The 20,627-nt window shown below is 34.8% G+C and overlaps 1 protein-coding gene across 4 annotated transcripts in view; it reads right to left on the minus strand.

Moving 5' to 3' along the window:
* Positions 1-20,627, minus strand: part of LOC120314405 (U2 snRNP associated SURP domain containing) — a 48,256-nt gene that overhangs the window by 9,618 nt on the left and 18,011 nt on the right. For 3 of the 4 annotated variants that reach the window (XM_039357458.1, XM_039357457.1, XM_039357459.1), the window contains 16 exons: positions 19,092-19,225; positions 16,936-17,003; positions 13,613-13,707; positions 13,501-13,533; positions 13,332-13,414; positions 12,603-12,768; positions 11,151-11,362; positions 9,427-9,470; positions 5,204-5,308; positions 4,942-5,008; positions 4,623-4,786; positions 4,117-4,279; positions 3,604-3,683; positions 3,029-3,116; positions 1,874-1,996; positions 512-668 (listed from right to left, as the gene is read on the minus strand). In XM_039357458.1, coding sequence (XP_039213392.1) covers positions 512-668; positions 1,874-1,996; positions 3,029-3,116; positions 3,604-3,683; positions 4,117-4,279; positions 4,623-4,786; positions 4,942-5,008; positions 5,204-5,308; positions 9,427-9,470; positions 11,151-11,362; positions 12,603-12,768; positions 13,332-13,414; positions 13,501-13,533; positions 13,613-13,707; positions 16,936-17,003; positions 19,092-19,225 — 1,782 coding nt within the window. Of the gene's footprint in view, positions 1-511; positions 669-1,873; positions 1,997-3,028; positions 3,117-3,603; positions 3,684-4,116; positions 4,280-4,622; positions 4,787-4,941; positions 5,009-5,203; positions 5,309-9,426; positions 9,471-11,150; positions 11,363-12,602; positions 12,769-13,331; positions 13,415-13,500; positions 13,534-13,612; positions 13,708-16,935; positions 17,004-19,091; positions 19,226-20,627 lie in introns of those variants that run through there. The other variant, XM_039357460.1, reaches the window with a different exon arrangement.

The raw sequence follows: 20,627 nt of genomic DNA on the forward strand, positions 1-20,627 counted from the left end.
ATCTAATATACGAATGCTGTTTTCTGCCTGAAAATACATTTTCAAACATTCTGAAAATTCAGGCAGAATTAACAAAAGTATAATAACTTCATGTAAAAATATGTCAGCTAAAAAGTCCATTCGCTCTCTTTGCGCAGATAAATATTATAATACCTAAAAGCCCTGTATGTCCAATTTTAATGTCCAAACCTACCCCGGATTTAAATCCAGGTATTTGCAAGAACTGAAATGTTAATAAATCTAGGCAGATTTTAAAATATATATATTATTTTGCAGTAGATCAATTTTCATATGCTTTCCAATTAATTCCACATGAAAGATCTTTCTCCACAGTAACTACTAGATTATTTACTATATTGTTATTCCTTAAAATATAGCCCAAAATTATCTGCATTAAAATTGAATCAAATAAATATTGTAATTAGAAAATATTCGTTTTCATTTGCATATAACAAAATTTTATAATAAGATGTATGCTTCTAACTACGTGCTAAATTAAAACATTCCTTACAAGGTACTCCATCAAGATCATCATCAATTGATTTAATAGGGATTCCATCAAGATCATCGATTGGAGGGACATCAATAGGAATTCCATCCACATCTTCTAGTGGAGCACCATCAAGTTCTTCTTCAATGGGAGCTCCATCAAGATCATCAGGTACTTCCTGAGAATAAAACAAACACTGAGATAAATATAATACTAGTATTTTCTCAAGTCTTTATTTCTTCATTTCATCACATAGCATTTTTTCAGCTTGTGACTTTAATTCAAAAGCCTTACATAGGTCTATTAATTTGATCCAGTTCGTATGTAAAACAATTTCTCATATACCAAACAGAAGAAAAAACAAATTTCTGTGCCTACCCTTCAAAACGTCTGCTCTATATACCCCCAAATCACATAACCTTTCAAGCTCAAGAAAGAAATGAATGAATCTTAGAAATAGATACACATGAATATATGCATTACAGTGATGGTTTGCGTGCAATGGCAAGTTGAGTACAACCCAATACAGAATAATCTAATCGTCACTGTGCAAAGCTAGTTCATATTCAAGCAGTTTTAAATTCCCAGAAATTATTCTTTGATTACAATTTTCTTAAAGACACACAAGCTTAAATAGCAGATACTTTAAGTATCTATTTACATCAGAAAAACATATTAGATCATCTCCTATATTTCACATTTTACACATGGATTTACAACAATATAAATAGCAACTAATATATTCATAGTAAAAGTAATACAATCGTTTTAAGCATAACACAGTATTTTGTATCTTCCGCTTTAATTACAAAATGAAACAACTTTTAATTCAATCTTCAAACTGTTCCTCTTTGAACCCACAAGAAATTTTACAGCAGGACTAGAAGACAAAAAAAATCTTGGCTATAACAACTCTTGAAGCAAGTTCTATATATTTAGGACAATGCTAACAAATGCCTACATAACACTGTCTCTTAAAGATCCTATTGTTCCAACTGCACCCATAATATGGACGAGGTGAGAGGCTGATTTCAAACATTCAGATATTTTAGAATTCTCTCCCTCTCACATCCAAACACACACCTGAAAACTGATAAAGAGGCAATGCACGTGCTTCAGGTTCCAAGCAATTTCCAATACGTAACAGGTAAATGAGCTAGTTCAAAGGCAAAGGTATGGACAATGTTAACATTCATAAACAGAAAAATATGTGTTTATGCAACCTCAAATCAATGGGGAGTTTCAACTGGGAACCGATAGAAGCCTTCATATTCTAAAGTCCTAGTACAAACCTCTGCCAAAACCTCTTCCTTACCTTTACCTTTAAGGTTCTCGTTTGCTTCCAGATCAATAGTATCAATAAGGATCTTATCTCATACTTACCTCTGTTTCTTTTTCTTCAATAATATTTACAAGCCCCAAGAAAATATTCTGTAGTTTGATCAAAAATGGTTCTGGATAAATCGCCCAGTCTTCCCATGCTCTGAAGCATGTCATTACCCGTTGCTAAAAGTAGTAAACAATGCTAGTCATTTGTATTGAGAAGTACTTTAACAATAAATACAAGGCTATACATCTATTTAGCATGTGCCTTTACAGCATAGTCACTCCTGCTTTGATGGATTTGCTAATTTTGACTGGGAAACAATGATAAACCATGGGATGCTGATTGTACTATTTGTAGTTTTAATGTCTTTTTCAACAGAGAACATTTTTTAAAAAATAAGATGGTTAAATACAGCTTGGTCTAGAGAATACCTGATGAGATATCTTTCCTCTGGCCTAATATGAAAGCATCAATTCAGACCACTGAAGTACTGTAATTTTGTGTTTATAAATTGTTTATTTAATAATCAGTTTGAGGTCAAAGCAAAGCTAATTTAGATTTACATATTGCTTCATAATGTTTTGCTTTGTAGTTTGCTTTGTGGTTTACAAATTCAGCATTTTGCCCCAATCTGGATCCTCATTTTACCGACCTTGTAAGGATGGAAGGCTGAATCAACCTTGAGCCGGTCAGGACCAAACTTCTTCAGTGGGCAGAGTTAGTCTGCAATACTGCATTCTAAGTACGCCATCACAGCTACCAATACTTGGTATAAAATAGATCCTCAGAATTAGAGCTAAATAGAATTCTTGCTGAATAGCCATTTTTCTGCAGAAAGCCACTGCCTTTTGAAACCTATTAAAAATCTGATTCTTTATCCAGCCTTATAATTATTTCTCTAGCAGGTTATAATCTAACTCTCTAATGAGGGAATTTACATTTGTGACAGCTTCCTTACAAATTTCTCTCCCAAGAGAGTTTGCCCTGGCATCTACAATATTGATGGTTCCTGGCGAAGATAATTTTCCCCTAATATTTTAAATGATGATACACAAATGCCTGTTTATTTTGCCGTTTATATTATGTATTTGTTATTTTATTGTATGAGTAGGCCACACTGAATATATTTTATGTCCTCCTTGAAAATTTGTTAACTATGTAAATTCTGAGGCATTCTGCTCATGTCACATCAACAATAACCATGCACATACCTTAAAGTTTTCAGACTGTAAATGGCCTTGTATTGTTCGGTAGGTAGCATTCAGATCAGAAAATATCTGACATAGTTTTGTCTCAAAACTGAAAAGACAGTTTTCATACGTTAGACATATACAGTATAAAGAATTGCAATGTGAAAGTCAGCCAACTTAATGAAGAATTATATAAATATTTCCCCAAGTTTCCACGCAAAGAAACTCTGAACACCTAGTTGGAAAATGGTGTCAAGTTAATTCTAGAATATAGTGGCTTTATAGTTGTATTTCAATCCACCATTAAAAATATATTGTACATGCACATATACATGTAGAAAATGCAATAGTAAAATAATACTCTTTAGCTACCTCTAACTGCAAGTTACAGCAGAAAATTTAAACTGACCAGAAGAGAAAAGTCAACAGACACAAATGCTGCTTTGGTCAAAATGCAATGCACACTTTTTTTGAAAATGTGGTGATTCCTGCAGATTATGTTAAGTGTCAATATAGAGCAACTAGATAGTATATGCAAATTTTATAGCTCACAAGCAGTATATTTGTTTCAAAAGAGTTTAAAACTTTATACTTACAATTTTCTGTAATACGAAGCATTGGCAACTTTTGCAGAAGAGTTGTACAACACATCAGAAACCAAATATAATCTTGCAATCTATAAAAAATACAGAATTAAGTTAACTACTGCTAATTTCATTTGTATTAAAAGAGAAAATATTTTACCCCATTAACAGGAATATAAAACAATACAGTAGATATCTTAGAAAAAATCATTTTCTAAAAAATGTAATACAGTACCAAGTGCTGTTCAAATATACCAAACTATCATAATTTTTTCTACATTGGAAAAATAATGTTAGAACTTTAAAATTAGTGTTTTTTTCTGAAAAGGAAATGGGCTGAAATTTTTATTAGAATAATAAATATTAGAATATTATTAGAATAATATGGTTATGGCCATTAACAGATTTTAACTTTGATCAAGAAAATATTGATTTAGTAAAATATATTAATTGTCCTTTCATGGTTATAAATAACTACCAATTCAATGTAAGTCAGAATCAAAATCACGTAGAGATCAAACATACCTTTTTAGGGAGTGGTGTTTTCAAGATGGACAATGACTCTGCAATACAGTCCACTATTTCTTCAGCAGCCTCAGCATTATTAAGACAGAAAACCATTGCATCTCCAATATCATTCTTACGCGGTGTTAACCCACGCAGGATTTCCTCTAATTTGTCCCTCTGTCTAAAATTTCAGTTTCAAATTTTTAGAACACTTAGCAACATGGTTTTCTTTATATTTATAAATGAGTTGTGTATATTGTTTCAGAATCAAAACAACTAAAAACAATCTGGTATTAGATTAATTTTACTGAAACTAAGAACATATTCTGTCATCTTTAGTCAGCAAGGGATTAAAAAAAAAAGTTAAGGGATTATGAAACATTGCTCCAAAAAGAAAACATAAAATCGGATCTCTTTACAATTGAATTTGAATATTAAGTATTACTAAATATGGGGAATACTGTAGATAGTCTGTTTTAGTCTAGAGAAAAATTGGGTACATTAGACTCTTTGAAGATGCTTACTCTTCCTTAAGTGCACCCTTCTTGCTTGGCTCTTCCACAAATGCTTCAGGTTCCTGTTCTTCAGACATCCCATGGAGATATGGATTTAAAGGGGGGGGCCTCCAAAAGGAACCATTTTTAAACATGCGAAAGTCTTCAGTCCTCCATTTGGTCGGAGCATCACCCTAACAAATAAGAACAAAAATTTAAAATAAGGTAAAACAAGTGCTGGACCTGCAAAAAAGTATTTCCAATTTTCTAGGATCCCTCTCTTCTTTGTAAGCCCCCAGTGGTCCAGTTAGCATAATAATACTAAAATAGTTGTAAAAATATTTCCTACCTGTAGAATTGAATAAAGCTTCCATCTGTAGTACACATGAGCTGGAGTCTGATTCTCAAATAAAAATCTAAACAAACAGCAGAGTAGAATCAAAATAAATAACTACAAAGAAAAATGAGACATCCTAAAAGTAAGGCAAAAAGTATTGTAAAGTTTCAAAATCAAAACAAAAAGTAACTGCTAATAGAATATTTTCTACATAACAAATTCAACAATTACATAATATATAATAACAAACAAAACTAATGAAAACATTAAATACCTGAACATTGGATTATTGATTTCTCTATTCATGATCATGGCTTCAAACATGGGTCCTTCACGTACCACAAATTCTATCATTCGGTGTATTAATGCAAGCAAGTTCCTGCAACAACAACACAGTTAAAGAAAAATTGATTCATACCTAACATTATGCAAGCTATGCACCACCTAAGGCATTTATAAATGAAAAAAGATTATTTTTGCTGTACAGTTAAGAACATTGCTCCAAATTCTTAAATTATACAATTATTCTAACCTTATATAATCAAAAATAAATTTGGACTTTCAATATTAACATGAGTATAAAGAAATCCTACAGCTCCTAGATTATATGTTCAGTACAAGATCTCACTAGTTCATTTTTACCTGAGACTGTATTATTTTGTATGCTACTTAGAGCCTCTGGAGTGAAGTAATTCATAATTCTTACAAATAAATATGAATACAACTAATGGCATGCAATAAAAGATAGCATATTAACGGTTTCTTTATAGAAATCAATATGATCAAAATTGCATTTGTAACATTTGATAAGACTTTGTGTTTGAGTCTAGTAAAAAATTAAAAATGAAAATATTGGTTAAAAATCCTGTTGTTCGATTTTTATGAATGTGAGCAACAAAAATACAGAGTGGGGTAGGCTGCGAATAGCCAAAGAATTCTGGTTCCTGCAATATTTTGACAACTATATTGACAGCTTCTTGAATCGCCTGGAATTCCCTATAAGACTGTGAAATAAATGTATTTTTTAACAAATACAACATTAGGGAGTAAGTTTTCTCCAGAAACATTAAGAACTGATGAAGAGAAAGCTGTCATTAGTGTAAAATTGACTCACAAAACTCCAGACACACTATATACTTATTATTCTTCATTGAGTACAACTTAAGAAATTCAAAGTATTCATTATTGAGCATTTCAAACTGCACTCATATATCTGAAGCTTAGAAAAAATTAAAAACTACAATTTAGAAATTATAATTTGGGGATTTCTCAGATTTTCAGCAAATTGCTTGAATCCGAAGATAAGTTAACATTAAGAAGCTCACAGAAGGAAAAGATTTTCATAGTTACCACACTTCCAAAACTAGCTCTGGAAGTCAAGGAGCTTTCTTCAACCAAAGGTGGTAAGGTGGAAAAAAATTATGTGTAAGTGGAAAATCAGTTAAAATCAGCTTGACCAATTTCTCTTTCCACCAGAAACTCTTTCTCACATACATACATACATACATACATACATACATACATACATACATACATACATACTTCTCCTTTAAGAGAGGCATAAATGAGGAAGGTACTTTTCTTCTGTGAACTTCTTTAAGTTAATTTAGGAACCACTTCCAGTAACCCCAATTTGGAGAACTGCAAGTACGAGATCCATATATAGTTAGCTACTTAGTTTTATTTCGGCAATTTTTCTAAAAAGTAGTATCGTAGGCTACTTAAGCAGACCATAGCTTATGTTTTTCAGAGTTAAAAATAAGTTCCTGATCACATAAAGGAAAGGTGCTAAATAAAAATACTAAAAATCTATGCCACCTATTATGTCCTCTTATGCATATAAAAAAAAGCTCATTTTGTTGGGGTGCTTAATTGCATACAAAGGTAAGTTTCACAGCATATAAGAGGTACCAGAACAATAAAAGCTCCTCATTCCCTTTTCCCCACCCCAATTTCATTCTTGTGTTACATGCACCAAACTGAAAGAATTGATTCTCTGGCACATTCAAAAGTATTTTGTAACTACTAAATGAACTATAAACTATAAACCCAAAATTTATAAGCTTAGGGTTTCAGGAACTTTACGTGTGCATAAAACTTGACATCAAGGACCAGAGAAAATGCATATTTATTTTTAGCATATAATACAAATACTGAATGGAAAAAAATCCTGTTTTAATTGTTACTATGACTAACTTTATACAATTAAAAGCTAACACTAATTACTAAAAGTAGGCTTTAATGTGTTACCTTCTACTTATTTCTTAATTTCCTATCATCATCCTTCAAAGTAATGCTCATAATATCCAAATAATTATCATTTTAGTCACTGCAGAAATCTAAGAGGAATTATGGCAATTGTATTTTAAAATGGTTCTGCAAACTTAATTTCAGGTTCTGATTTAAGATTATAGTTCTTTGTACTTCAAGGACTACTTATCTTATATATGAAATTACCTAAAGCTCTCCCTTCCTGCCAATGAGGCATGAGAGGTAGTATAAGTAAAAAAAATGTTTTAGTGGTAGTATTATTTTTGAAGAATGCCTTCTCCATCAAAAGAAGTGCAGAATTATTTTAGTTTGATCCTAACTTTCAAAATGTGTTGTTTTATTTCTTTTTAAGTCTGATTATCTTAACTAAAGTTGTTTTATTCCTGCATTTTATCTTAATGTATTTTTACTTTTTTTTTCATTTCCTATTTTTACACCAGGACATCTTGACAGAATGCAGCCTATAAATAATGCAAAGAAGCACAATGAAAATAAACAGCATGAACAAATTCATGGATTCCAAAGATAAATTTCCCTCCTCTTCTTTTAAGCCCATTAAATTTACAATCCTAAATAATGACACCAGAGAATTCAGTGGGCTCATCCCCCTTTCTCTTCACTACTTCCAAAACATATTGTCAGTATGTTGGAACATCAAAACCATTTTAATTCAACAATAAAGTGAAACGTTAATTTAACAGACTGAATGGAGGGAATCAGTTGTTATTTACAATTGTCTGTTAATTAGAATGTACATCATTCACATGATGTCATTACTGAAATCATTTTATTTCATTGGTGTAATGAGACTATTACACAAATGACATAAAATGACTTAATACAACGGGAATTCTCATCAACTGCAACAGAGGTTTCTAAATAGGAGTTTCACCAATATATTTATTGATATGCAGAGAAATATTTTCTATCATTGGACTCTTAAAATGCTGCAGTGAGCAAAACTAGAACATTCCTTTTTTTGAAAAAGGTTATGTTTTCAATCCTAAACAACAAGAAAAATAAGGAAACATTTGCAAACACATTCACCTGGCTCTCGTAAGTCATATCACATAACTACTTCAGCACTGAAAATTGTTCTCTTTTAAAAAAGCATCATGTAAAAGATGCTTGCATTTCTGTGTTCAAAATGTATAGCCTGGTTACATTATGAATTTTATGATAAAAAATAACATAAAACAAAGAATAATAGTTTTTAAAACATTAATTTGGCCAACAAAAAGTAGTCTTTCAGTTATAATCAAACCACATTAATTGGAGCTGATCGTACCAATGTCTGGTCAAAAATTGTATACTTTCCCAATCCATCCCATGATGTTTTCCTGGTCCCCCGCTGCCGCAGACAGTTCAGCTGGTGTTGTTCACCAAGGCCAATGTCAAAGAGAATTTGGAAATCTTTGGTGCTCATTTATTTTAAACAAGTGTTTGTGTTGCTATGTTTCAGAAGAGCTTTATGCTTGACTGAGCAAGGATTTGCCTAACATAAGCCACATTCCTTTAGCCCTGAATTACAATAGACCAAATTATATCTTGATTATGAAAATTATACCTGCTATACTTAGATATGCCTAATACTTTCTCCACTTAATTTAGTGAAAGATAAGATAATTATGAATTACTATGCTAAACCTTTCAGAAGATTACAGGAAAGACCTGTCATCCAAACCTCAATTATACAAGTCAACTAATGATCCAATATCAAAATCCTCCATGATAACCCTTTACAAAGATGATATTATTGTAATTCTGGATAAATTAAAATCTACTCAATATCTCCATGCTAATGCAATAAATGTACACTTTTGAACATTAAACTACATATAATAGACATACAATAGTCTACCTTTTCACAACATGATAACTTTAGATCTGCTTTATAGTAACCACCCATAATAATCTGTATGTTATCCAGACACAATGAAAGGTACAATCTAAAGCATTTTTAAGGCATAAAGTTGAGGAAAAACTGGGGTTTCTTTGTAGCCATCTACTAAAATAATTCCAACTTCATTTCATTTAATCCTACAACTGAACTAAAATGCTAGTAAAAGACAGTTTAACATAGACGGTAAGCCTTAACATTCTCACACCTACAAAGCAACCATTGCTCAGTCAAGACTAAACTTTTCCTCAACATCACAATTTATATAAAATCCAAATGGGATAGTCGCTATATTTAGATCAGTAATAATAAAGAAAAACATGTACCTTTCTGTTGGGATAACCACTTTGACTATGGCTTGCGACAGAGTCTGTATATGAAGTCACATCAGATAATAAACATAGAATATGTGAGTATTGTTAACAAGTAACAAGCAAAAAATACATATGCATTGAAAATACTACACATCTATCACATGTTTTGCAGGCAATCACTGCTGCAAAGTTATAGACTATGCAATTACATAGCAAAATTATTGTGTGTAGTGAACAAAAAGTTCACAAATTGCAAAAGACATTCCAAATAGAATGTACATTAATGCACTGAATAGATACTATACTGATAACAGCCCATAGGATTAGGCATAAATGTCCATGTGTAAAGTAGGGCTTTTACTTTTCTCAATAGCAGTTTCCCTTTTACTGCATCAATTGCTATTTTCAACATCTTCAGGTTGCAAAACAAGTTACCCAAGCAGCATAGAAAAGCTATTTAAAAAAAATAAAAGCCTCAATGTACATAGACAAACCCACCACTTGCATATGAAGGGGCTTGCCGGATGAAGGCATATACAGAAAATGGAATCATATTTTCTATTTACTAAATTAGTCCTATGCAAGCTAACATTTTTGGTGTTTCCACCATGTTTATGTGATCAGGGTATGGTATTAAGTACTAACTTTCCATCCCTCCTTTCTGGAGACTGACTTCTCCCAACTTTTATTATTGGTTTTTATGGCTGTTTAAATCTTTTAAAAGCAGTGATTTGGAATATGTGGGAACCCATACAAATCACATTTTTCTGAATCATCAAAGAAGTGCATGCATAGTCAGAAAACAGCTGGGAACTGCTTACAGAACAGTTGCATGAAAAATGGAAAAATGCATGACTCTTTGATGGTTTGGAAAGAGGGCTTCATATAGCTCCCATGTGTTCCAAAGGAGCTTTTTCAGAGTATCTGATAGCCCTACTGTTTTTAATCACAGTTAAGCATCACACTGAGAGTGGCGATAGTTTAAGCTAACCAAGGCTGTGGCTTACCAGATTTCAAATCCTGCTAGGCAGCAAGGGTTTAGAGAATGCGATGGGGAAACAGCCCGAGAGGTTTTATTGACACTGCCCAAGTAACGCTTAACTATGTTAAAGCCAGCATTAAAATTTTGCAGTCCAAAACCAAAAACTTGCCTGAGAAAGGCAACAAGATTTTTAAAAAGTAAGCAATCCTGTAGCTTGTTTGAACCAGGAACTGTTATATTTGTACTGGCCATTAGTTCTCAACTCTTTCAAACCTAAGAAACTTCATAAAAGTATTAAAACAATGTGATATCACTTGTGTTAAAAAGTTACTTACCATTTGTTTTTAAAAAATCCTTTAACTATCCTAAGAGTTATTATTAACTACTGATTTAATTTCTGAAATAGCTTTTTACATAGAAACATGTGAAGTCATCCTAATTAATCAATCTGCCTGAATTTAAATGTAGCCTTTAAAAAAAATAATTTAGAGACTGCAAATCTGGCAGCTAACAAAAGGGGGACAGAGGAGAAAAAAACCAGGGAGCGTGGAAGGGGAAAACACATGGTGGCCAGATTTAAAAGTGCAATTAAAAACAAAGCCCAATTATGTAGCCCAAACATGACAAGGGAATGAGGCTCCTTAAACTAAGGCAGGGAACAATTAAGTAAAACTAAGAATTGAATTGTGCAATTCTATCACAGAGTTTCAAATACTATCATACAGAAGATGTATGGCCCTGAGTAACTTTTTACCTTCTCAAAATCTTCTTTGTTTTTAGGTGGTGGCAACATTGGAGCATTAGGATTCTTCAGTCTCTCTCTGGGCTGAGCATTAAACGGCAGACCCGAAGGTGGTGGTGGAAGGGTATGTTCCATCATTGAAGGAGGAATATATATAGGATGAGGAGGAATAGGAACAGCTTTGCCCCAGCCTAATTTCATTTCAAAAGACATGATCATCTTGCCTGGGGAATGCAAGAATTGTACTGATTTAGAAACTGCATTATCAGTGTTTCAATGAAAACAGGTCCTCATATAGAAGCTCACTGTTGTCTACCATATATATCATGCAACAGAAATGAACTCTGTACTGGAGTTAGTTTTTAAAGATGTCTGACTAGGAATACTGTACAGATAGTTCTCAAGTTACAACCAAAATTGAGCCTAAAATTTATGTTGCTAAGTGAAACATTTGTTAAGTGACGTTGCTCCATTTTACAAATTTTCTTGCCACAGTTATTAAATGAATCATTCCATTTGTTAAGTTAATAACATGGTTAAGTGAATCTGGATTCCCCATTAACTTTGCTTGTCAGAAGTTCGCAAAAGCTGATCACGACCCTAGGATACTGAAACCATCATAAATATGAATCCATTCCCAAGCATCTGAATTTTGATCATGTGACCATGGGGAATGCTGCAATGGTCCTAAGTATGAAAAATGGTTGTAAGTCACTTTTTTCAGTGCCATTGTAACTTTCAACGGTTACTAAATGAACTGTTGTAAGTCAAGGACTATTTGTTGTAATTAAACACTGCAACGTCCAAAGATCAGTTTTCACATCAAGGTATTTCACAGAATGTAAAAAATGGACATAGGACTTTGTCAACATGCAGAGTTACATAACTGCAATAACTGGATTCAAATCATCCAAATGCTATTAGAGCAGTGATTCTCAACCTTTCTAATGCCGTGACCCCATAATACAGTTCCCTATGTTGTGGTGACCCCCAAGTGGGTGTGGCCACCAATAAGAGGGAGTAGGACAGCTAGGGAAAAGGGAAAAAATGGTGGACAGCATGGTTTGGTGACCCCCATGAAATGGTCATTCGACCCCAAATGGGGTCCCGACCCACAGGTTGAGAACCACTGTATTAGAGCTAAATCTGTAGTACACAATTCCTTGTTTTCAAATAAGTAGAAATAAGAATAAGAAAATAAATATAAAATAAATTCCTCTGAGGAGGAAAAAGCCCCGTTATATAAACATAGCAGGCAAACTGATAAATTAATTCATCTGCACCTACTAATTTCTTAACTTCAAAAATCTTAAAAGGAAAATCTTTAGTTAAGATTTTCATAACAAAGCAGAGACAACTAAGTAAACCTTTCCCACGCAATGATTTTCATTGGAACACCTTGCTTGGTTCAATGTTCAATCCCTGATATCTTATATAGGGAAGTTAATTTCAATACTTTAGTACCATTTAAATTTTTTAGGGCACGTTCAGCATCTCTCCTATTCATGAAGGCAACAAATCCACAATTCCTTTCTCTTGCTCTTTCTTCATCAGTCCTTGGCCACATAATTTTCACACTTGCCAAAGGTCCAAAACGTCCAAATTCTTGGCACAACATCTCTTCATTCATCTAGAGACAGAAAAGAGAATGAAGTGTTTCTCAAAGGAAAGAGCATATACTATATTCTGTGGATACAACAAGAAAAAAATTGAAAGATTTTTAATAGAACGGTGTGATAAAAAACATCACAATATCCAGATACTCTAATGATTTGTTCTTACGGCAATAAAACATGGTTCATAATCCAATAATTTAACTCCTGACAATTAGTTGAGAAGATTTTTGGGCATACACTTTTTGCAATAAATCAGTTTATTTGGACCTTCTTGTGTGAGTGAACCTGATCTTTTGTGCCTGACACCCAGACACATTTAAAATTTTGAGGGCATGACTTAATTAAGTACCCTCATAATATTATGAGAAATGAGAAATTCTGGACAAAAATCTTTATTCAACCACTAATTCAAGTGATGATTTTTATATAAATCATTATCAACATTCCCTTCCTCTCTAAAATATTTATATAAAGCATTGTGGGTAAACATGCACAATAATATTTGCATACTTATGTTATGAAAAAGTTACATATGGAGTTCATAGCAATGAATGTTTTTAAGTACTGTAAGTATTACCTGGGGATTAATATTTCCAAGATACAAATTTGTTGTACTTGGATCTCCAACATCATGTGAACCTGGAGCGTAGTCATCCAGTACTAAAACAAAGAAAACAAGATGTAATTCAATGCATCCATTTTAAATTAACTAAACATATAATTAAGTTATAAAACTATATTACCACCTGAAGATCTATTTCTTCTTGAAGGTGCATCCACTAAAAGAAAGATAGGATGTCTATTTAGTTTCAAGTTTTTATAGAATTACAATACTGTAATACAATAATGATTACCTACTGGAACGGCGTTGGCCATCTGAATCGGACTGAGGTGGCTCAAAACGACTTAATCTACCTTTAGTTTTATGTCTTTCATCACGCTCTTCTTGAATTCTGTAAGAGATATTTTATAAAACTATTAAGCAGCTTCAATTCTAATAGTTATCATTATAATTAAAAAAATTAAATCAAATTGTTTTAACTTATTTTACCATTTGAAAACATCTACGTTTTAACGTGAAATATAATGTTTAAAACAGAATTTATTTACATCAGGGTTCTCCAACAATAATCTTCAAAGGTTAATAGGTCTAACCATTATTGTTGTGGTTGTTCTTGTTATTTACTCAAAAATGTGAAATCACAGCTGCCAGCTGGTTTTGGCCTTCATACTTATTGAGTTCCTCCCAAGAACCTAGGACAGTGGTGGCGAACCTATGGCACGCGTGCCAGAGGCAGCACTCGGAGCCCTCTCTGTGGCACGCGCGCCATCGCCCTAGCCCCGCCTCTTCCCATGGCCCCCTCACCAGCAGCCCCCCCGGAGGAGAGTCGTCCCCAGGCGTGGCCCGCACACAGCAGTGCAGCTAAGGACATGGCAGCTGGGCAGCAGGGACAAGACTCCACTTTCATACTCCACTCGCAGCAGATAATGCTGCGGGGCATGGGTGAAGGGCGTGGCCACCATGACACTGCAGGGCCACGTGAGTTATCTGTTGTGGTGGGCCGTGGAGGCAGTGGGTGGCCCTGTGGGCAGGCAGGGATAGGTAAGCGGGGGCAGGCGGAAGGGGCAGTTTTGGGGCACTCGATCTCTAAAAGGTTCGCCATCACTGACCTAGGATGCTGTAATGCATCAATATAGTATATGTGCAGATCCAAGCAGTGTAGCCTTTTGTAATTGACAGACAGAAATTTTGTCCATGCTCAGATTTTCTAAGTGCCACCCAAGATTTTTCTGGTATGGCACCCAGTGTGCCAATAACCACTGCGACCACCATGATCAATTTATCCCAAAATCTTTCAACTTTGATTTCCAGATCTTGATACTTTGTGATCTTCTCCAATTCTTTGTCTTCTATTGTACTATACCCAGGCATTGTCAAACCAATTATGCACACTTTCTTCTTTATTATTACTATTCATGCTACGATTAGTCAAAATAGTATTTATTAAATTATTTTCATGTAATAAATGTTTGGTGACAGATGAACAATCTGAAACTTCATAAAAATGCTGATGACCTGAAGAGTTTGAGTATCCAGGCTTAGGCCATGGGTAAAGATCTTTCAAAGAAGCAAAATATTACTATTCACTATAAAAACTTCCTTCCAATCCAAGATACCTACTATGAATTATATCTCCCTTTACTGCTTGGCAGGCTGAATATATTATAAGTTAGATGAAAGCACTGCTGTCATATCCAATCTGACAGCTCAGCTTAAGGCAGAAAAATAGTTTGCATGGTTAGACAGTTGTAAAAATAGAAATTACAATTTTGAGAGTAACCCTAAGATGGTACAAATTGAAAATGTCACCAAGTACCCACTAAAAATATAGAAAGAACTGTGCCGAGGAAGTAAGACTCATAAATCAAAGTGATACAGACTTCTATCCAGTGGGTACATGTGGAATTACTTGTTCCAAGGAGGTTGGATGAAAACATAATTAAAAAATGGGGTGGGGATTGTGGGCACAGAAAGAAATGATGAGAAGAGATTCCCAAGGTTGGTAAAAACAAATACTATTAAAGTCTAAATGGCACTCTCTCTTGTGGAATACAATGTTTCCTAATTAATAAAACAGTTGTTTATTACCCTTTTCATATATGAGAGATTATTAAAAATGTCATTTTGAGAGCAGGAAGGTATAAGCTGAGAATTTTAAAAGATGGTTTTCTAGAGGATAGAAGAAAGCATCAAAATAGAAAAGCCATACCATGATCAGCCTGATATCAGAGACTAGAAAAAAAAAAATCTAGATGAGTAGTCTGAATAATACAAAACAGCAGACAGAAACCTGATAGTAGACCATATTGATGCATTTAAAAAAAAACCTCCATATAACTGCCTTTGTGCAATCTATTCCTTTTTCCTACTCCAATTAACCTTTCCCAAGAGGTTTTAGAGATCTAGTACACCTTTCTATGCTAGAACTGTTATCAGTGGTTCATTCAGTTCATTACACACTGAATGAAACAGATTAAGCTGAAATCCAGAAACCACATATTACTCATCCCCTTTCTTGGATACCATATTGTTAGCCGTTTAATATTAAGAATATTATCAATTCTGAAATTGATAATATTATCAATTCTGAAAGAACTATAATTCCATGTAAATAAAGGATAACTGGACCAAAAGACAATGACTGGCTGCTACTAGATCATTGTACTTCAGCATAAGGTTTTCAAAAAGGACCTCTAAGTGCAGTCTACTGAACACAGTGCAAAATAATCATCAGTTATTTTAATGAGGAATCCAGGAATTAATAGTGAGATTCCTCCAGGAACCAGTACTGAAAAATTAGAAAGTGCTTAGGCTTGTGTTTGGGGCTTGAAAACTCTGATACCTTATTCCCGTAAGAAGAATTGTATGAATTAGAGGGAGAAGATTGTCAGTCTTCTCTAAATGATTCTTGATTACTTTTCAAGTGATTAAGTTTTCCTGAAATAATGATTATTTATTTTCTGCATAATCAGTGAGAAAAAGTGAAACACATGACGAGGGACTTTCTAAGAAAAATATATTTTGGGAAATTCTTCTTGTATCTGGAGAGATTTGGGGAATTAGTAATATGTGAAAACTTCTTTGGAGATCATAGAAAGTACTATCAGAAGAAGAATGCTTCGGATTTCTTGTAGGACACAGAAGTACTTTCTTAAAATTTAAGAATTTGTATTCTGGAAGTAATAGTCTTTTTAAAGATCTTTGTCTATAAATTTTGAAGGATACGGAACTAAATTTGCAACCCATACTCCAAATGAGTAGAGCTTGCTTCCACTAATTAGAAAGATCGCTACAGCTGTTTTTTGTTAGTACTCACATAGAGATGGTTTGAGCAACCTCTTATATTGCCACCTAATTATTCAATTGTTTTTGGTTTTCATGATAGCTTTGCTATAAGTGCAATTGTCCATTAATGCCATTGCCTACTGCTGAAGCAAAAAGAACTAAAAAAAATGCTTCTTATTTAAGACATGAAAGACAAGGAAACAAAGAGGAAACTAAACTAAACTGTTTTTCACTTCCAAAATGGAGGGACAAATCCTTTACATACACCAAAAATCTACTTTCGCAACTATTTTGATTACCACCATTTATTTTAATCTATAAATAAAATACTTACTGTTTTAGTTCTTCTTTAAAAAGCTCCAAATTGCTCTTTTTCTTTTCTTTTTCCCCCTTCTTCAAAGGCTGAAACAATTTGAAGACTGTTTAATTATGCACACGATTACTACTTTAAAAATTCTATCAATATAAATATTTAAGAGGATACTTTGAAAACCCATTCTGAAAAAAGGAAGGGGTAAGAAAACATACAGGTAAAAGTAATACAGTTAAGATTGTATTATTAAGTTTATAAGTTGCTGCACCTGTTTATTGGTTATTGCAAATATATAATTTTATCAAGGCAATATCAAAAACCAACATTAAATCATCAAAAGTCCTTTCTTTCCACTGCACTATCCATCAATCTACCTATAACTCTGATTTCTATAACCTTTAACTGGACAAAACATACCATACAGCAAAACATTTTGGACCAAAGTACATCAAATGGCCTAATTTACAGAATGCATCCAAAATCCAAGACCCATGATTCCCATGGAATTGAAATTTGGTGAATTTTATAAAACATTATATGGCATAAATGTTATCATAAAAAGAGTTTATGACATAATACAAAATGTCATAAAAGATTTCCTGTGTTGAAGTTTGACTATGCTGTACAGTTCAACATAGACTATTTTCAAGGCAGATACATATCTGAATGTATCCCATCTTTTCCAGTGAAGGCAGTACATTAGAAACTCTGTCACTGTTGAAAACATAGAGGAATCTGGTAAGGAAATATCCTTGAAAGGATGACCCTCTGAAAGGAGGCACAGGTTGTCTAGTATACAACTAAAACTATGATATGTATTGTTAAAGGTCTGTAACCTTTAACAATGCATATCATAGGGCAAAATATTTTTAATTCAGGTTCATCAAATAGAATGATTTTAGAATTCATCCAAAATCTGGAACTTATGACTCCCACAAATTTTATGTGGCAAATTTTATGAAATATTTTATGATAAAAAATTATCATAAGGCACTTTATTACATAATACAAAATGTCATAAAACATTTCCTGATATTTGACTGTGCTATATCAGAGTTCCCCAGTATTTTGGGTTGGCGGTCTGGAGCAGGGAGAGGGAGGAAAGGATGGTTTTATGGGAGGGGTAAACCCATGCACATGTATGCACGCATGCACGAACACCCGTTGCTCATGCAAGTGGGGCCGTGAATACCCATATCGCTCGCATGAGTGGGGCTATGCATGCATACACATACGTGCACACCGGCCAGCCACTCACACAGCCCAGTGTCCAATAGGCCTCAGCCCACAGGTTGGGGACCCCTGTGCTATACAGTTCAGCATGTTACTTTCAAGGCAAACACATCTGTTGAGTACTTCACTGAATTTTAAAAAACTTTTCCAGTACATTAAAAGTTCTGCCACTATTCAAAACTTGCAGGTTTGTAACCTTTAACTGGGTGAAACGATGCAGTATAGGACAACTATTTTTGAACCCAGATATCTCAAGTGGGCTAGCTTATAGAATGCATCCAAAATCTGGAACCCACGACTCCCTTGAAATTAAAATTTATTGTTATTTATTTAAGTAGTAAGACTGAAAGGTAGCTGAATAAAAGGAACGCAGCCCCTAAATTTTGTTTTGGCTTGTAGCCAAATATTTCTGACTAAAGGGGCAAAATCAGCTAACTCCTACAGAAGCCTTTTTTTTTCCGGAAAATATAGTGTATCTTTATAGCATCTGTTCTAGAATGATTGTATCGACTTTCTATATCTTACGAACAATATTTTAAAAATTAAATGCAACAGGTAGATTATGGACCATTTCATAGTTAATGTTAAGTCACTGGTTGACACTGTAAGAATTTTCATATAGAAACCCAGTTCGGTGTGGTGGTTAAAGCAGCAGGCTAGAAACTGGGAGACCATGAATTCTAGTCCCAGCTTAGGCATGAAGTCATTTGGGAGATCTTGGGCCAGTCACTGTCTCAGCCCTAGAAATAATGCAATGGCAAGTCACATTTTGCCAAGAAACCTGCAAGGGGTAATCCAGGCCATTGCCAAGAGCCAAGACAGATTCAAAGGCTCTCTAAGTTTGCTCCGTAAAATTCACCTGAAAAGCACTATATAACTATATAAATAACCAATATACTTGAACATGGAAGTAACAAATATTTCTAAAAATTAGATAAGCTTACTGGTTTTTTGGTTTCTATCACTAGAAGGGATGGAGGTCTCTCATTAGAAGATGACTGATTCTGCTGGGTTTTTTGATCTGCAAATCGTGATGAAGGTTTGTAGATTTTTCCTCGTTTTTCATCTGTGTCATGTTCTGATGAAACAAAGATCATAAAAATAATTAAAAAGTAACGTTTCAAAAGAGCCAGTTTAAGGGTTTCATCACCTCTGCTCATATCTTAGTCAAACTATTTTTGAAATGGGGCGTTGACTTACCTGAACGCCTTTTCTCAGCACGGAGATGGATAATCCACTCAGTGGGGTTGAGACTGTGTTCCTGCCCAATCAGATCAGTCAGCCAAAGTTGCCACGCCTGTCCTGGACCACGACTTCCCAGTCTTGACACGAGCGCAGCCATTGACTGACAGTAAGACGTTTTGGCTCAACTAAATATACCCTATTATCCTAGCCTATAAGGGTGGGTATGGATTATCCATCTCCGTGCTGAGAAAAGGCGTTCAGGTAAGTCAACACCCCTTCTCCTGCACTGGAGATGGATAATCCACTCAGTGGGACATACCAAAGCCTACTGTCCCTTGGGCTGGGGAATAGACTGGTCCCGTGTGTAACTTTGGTCTAGAACCTGCTGGAGAACCCTCCTACCGAAGGAGGCCTCTGCAGAGGAGTACTTGTCGATTTTGTAATGGCGAATGAATGGAGAGGGCGAGGCCCAAGTGGCTGCCCTGCATACCTCTTCAATAGAAGCCTGCATGGCCCATGCTGCTGAGGTGGCAGCGCTCCTTGTGGAGTGGGCCGTGATATGCTTGGGGACTTGCAAGGACTCCGCCTGGTATGCCCCGTGATGCATGCCCTAATCCACCTACCAATGGTAGAGGACGAGACCTTCCGGCCCCTAGTGGCGGGGTGGAAGGATATGAAAAGCGCTTCCGAGCGTCGGAATTCCGCTGTGCGTGAAATGTAATATCTTAGTGCCCTTCGTACGTCCAAGGTGTGCCATTGTTGCTCCAGGGGATGAGCTGCATTTGGACAGAAGTCTGGTAGGACTATTTCCTCTGTTCTGTGAAAAAGGGAGTTGACCTTTGGAATGAAGGAAGGGTCTATTCTTAAGACTACCTTGTCCCTATGAAAGTGACACAGGTCCTTCCTCGTTGAGAAAGAAGCTAACTCGGATATCCGTCGAGCTGACGTGATAGCTACTAAGAATGCTACCTTATGGGTCAGGTAGCGAATGTCACATGTTTTGAGTGGTTCGAAGGGCGCTTTGGTAAGAGCTTGTAGTACTTGTGATAGTTCCCACGATGGATACCTGTGCACGGTTGGCAGTCTGATGTTCGCAGCCCCCTTGAGAAAGGATCGTATTAAGGGATGCTTGCCCAAGGTTTCATCGGGGCTGGCAGAAAGTATAGTTGAGAGGGCGGCGATCTGCCTGCGCAGCGTGTTTGGCGAGAGGTCCATCTAGTAAAAATTCTAGGATCTTGGGGACTGTGATCCCTTCGAGTAACAATTCCTGTTTAGAGCACCATGATTGGAAGCTT

This window comes from Crotalus tigris, unplaced genomic scaffold (assembly GCF_016545835.1).
Source record: "Crotalus tigris isolate CLP2741 ecotype Arizona unplaced genomic scaffold, ASM1654583v1 scf7180000018923.2277400, whole genome shotgun sequence".
Taxonomy (NCBI): Eukaryota; Metazoa; Chordata; class Lepidosauria; order Squamata; family Viperidae; genus Crotalus; species Crotalus tigris.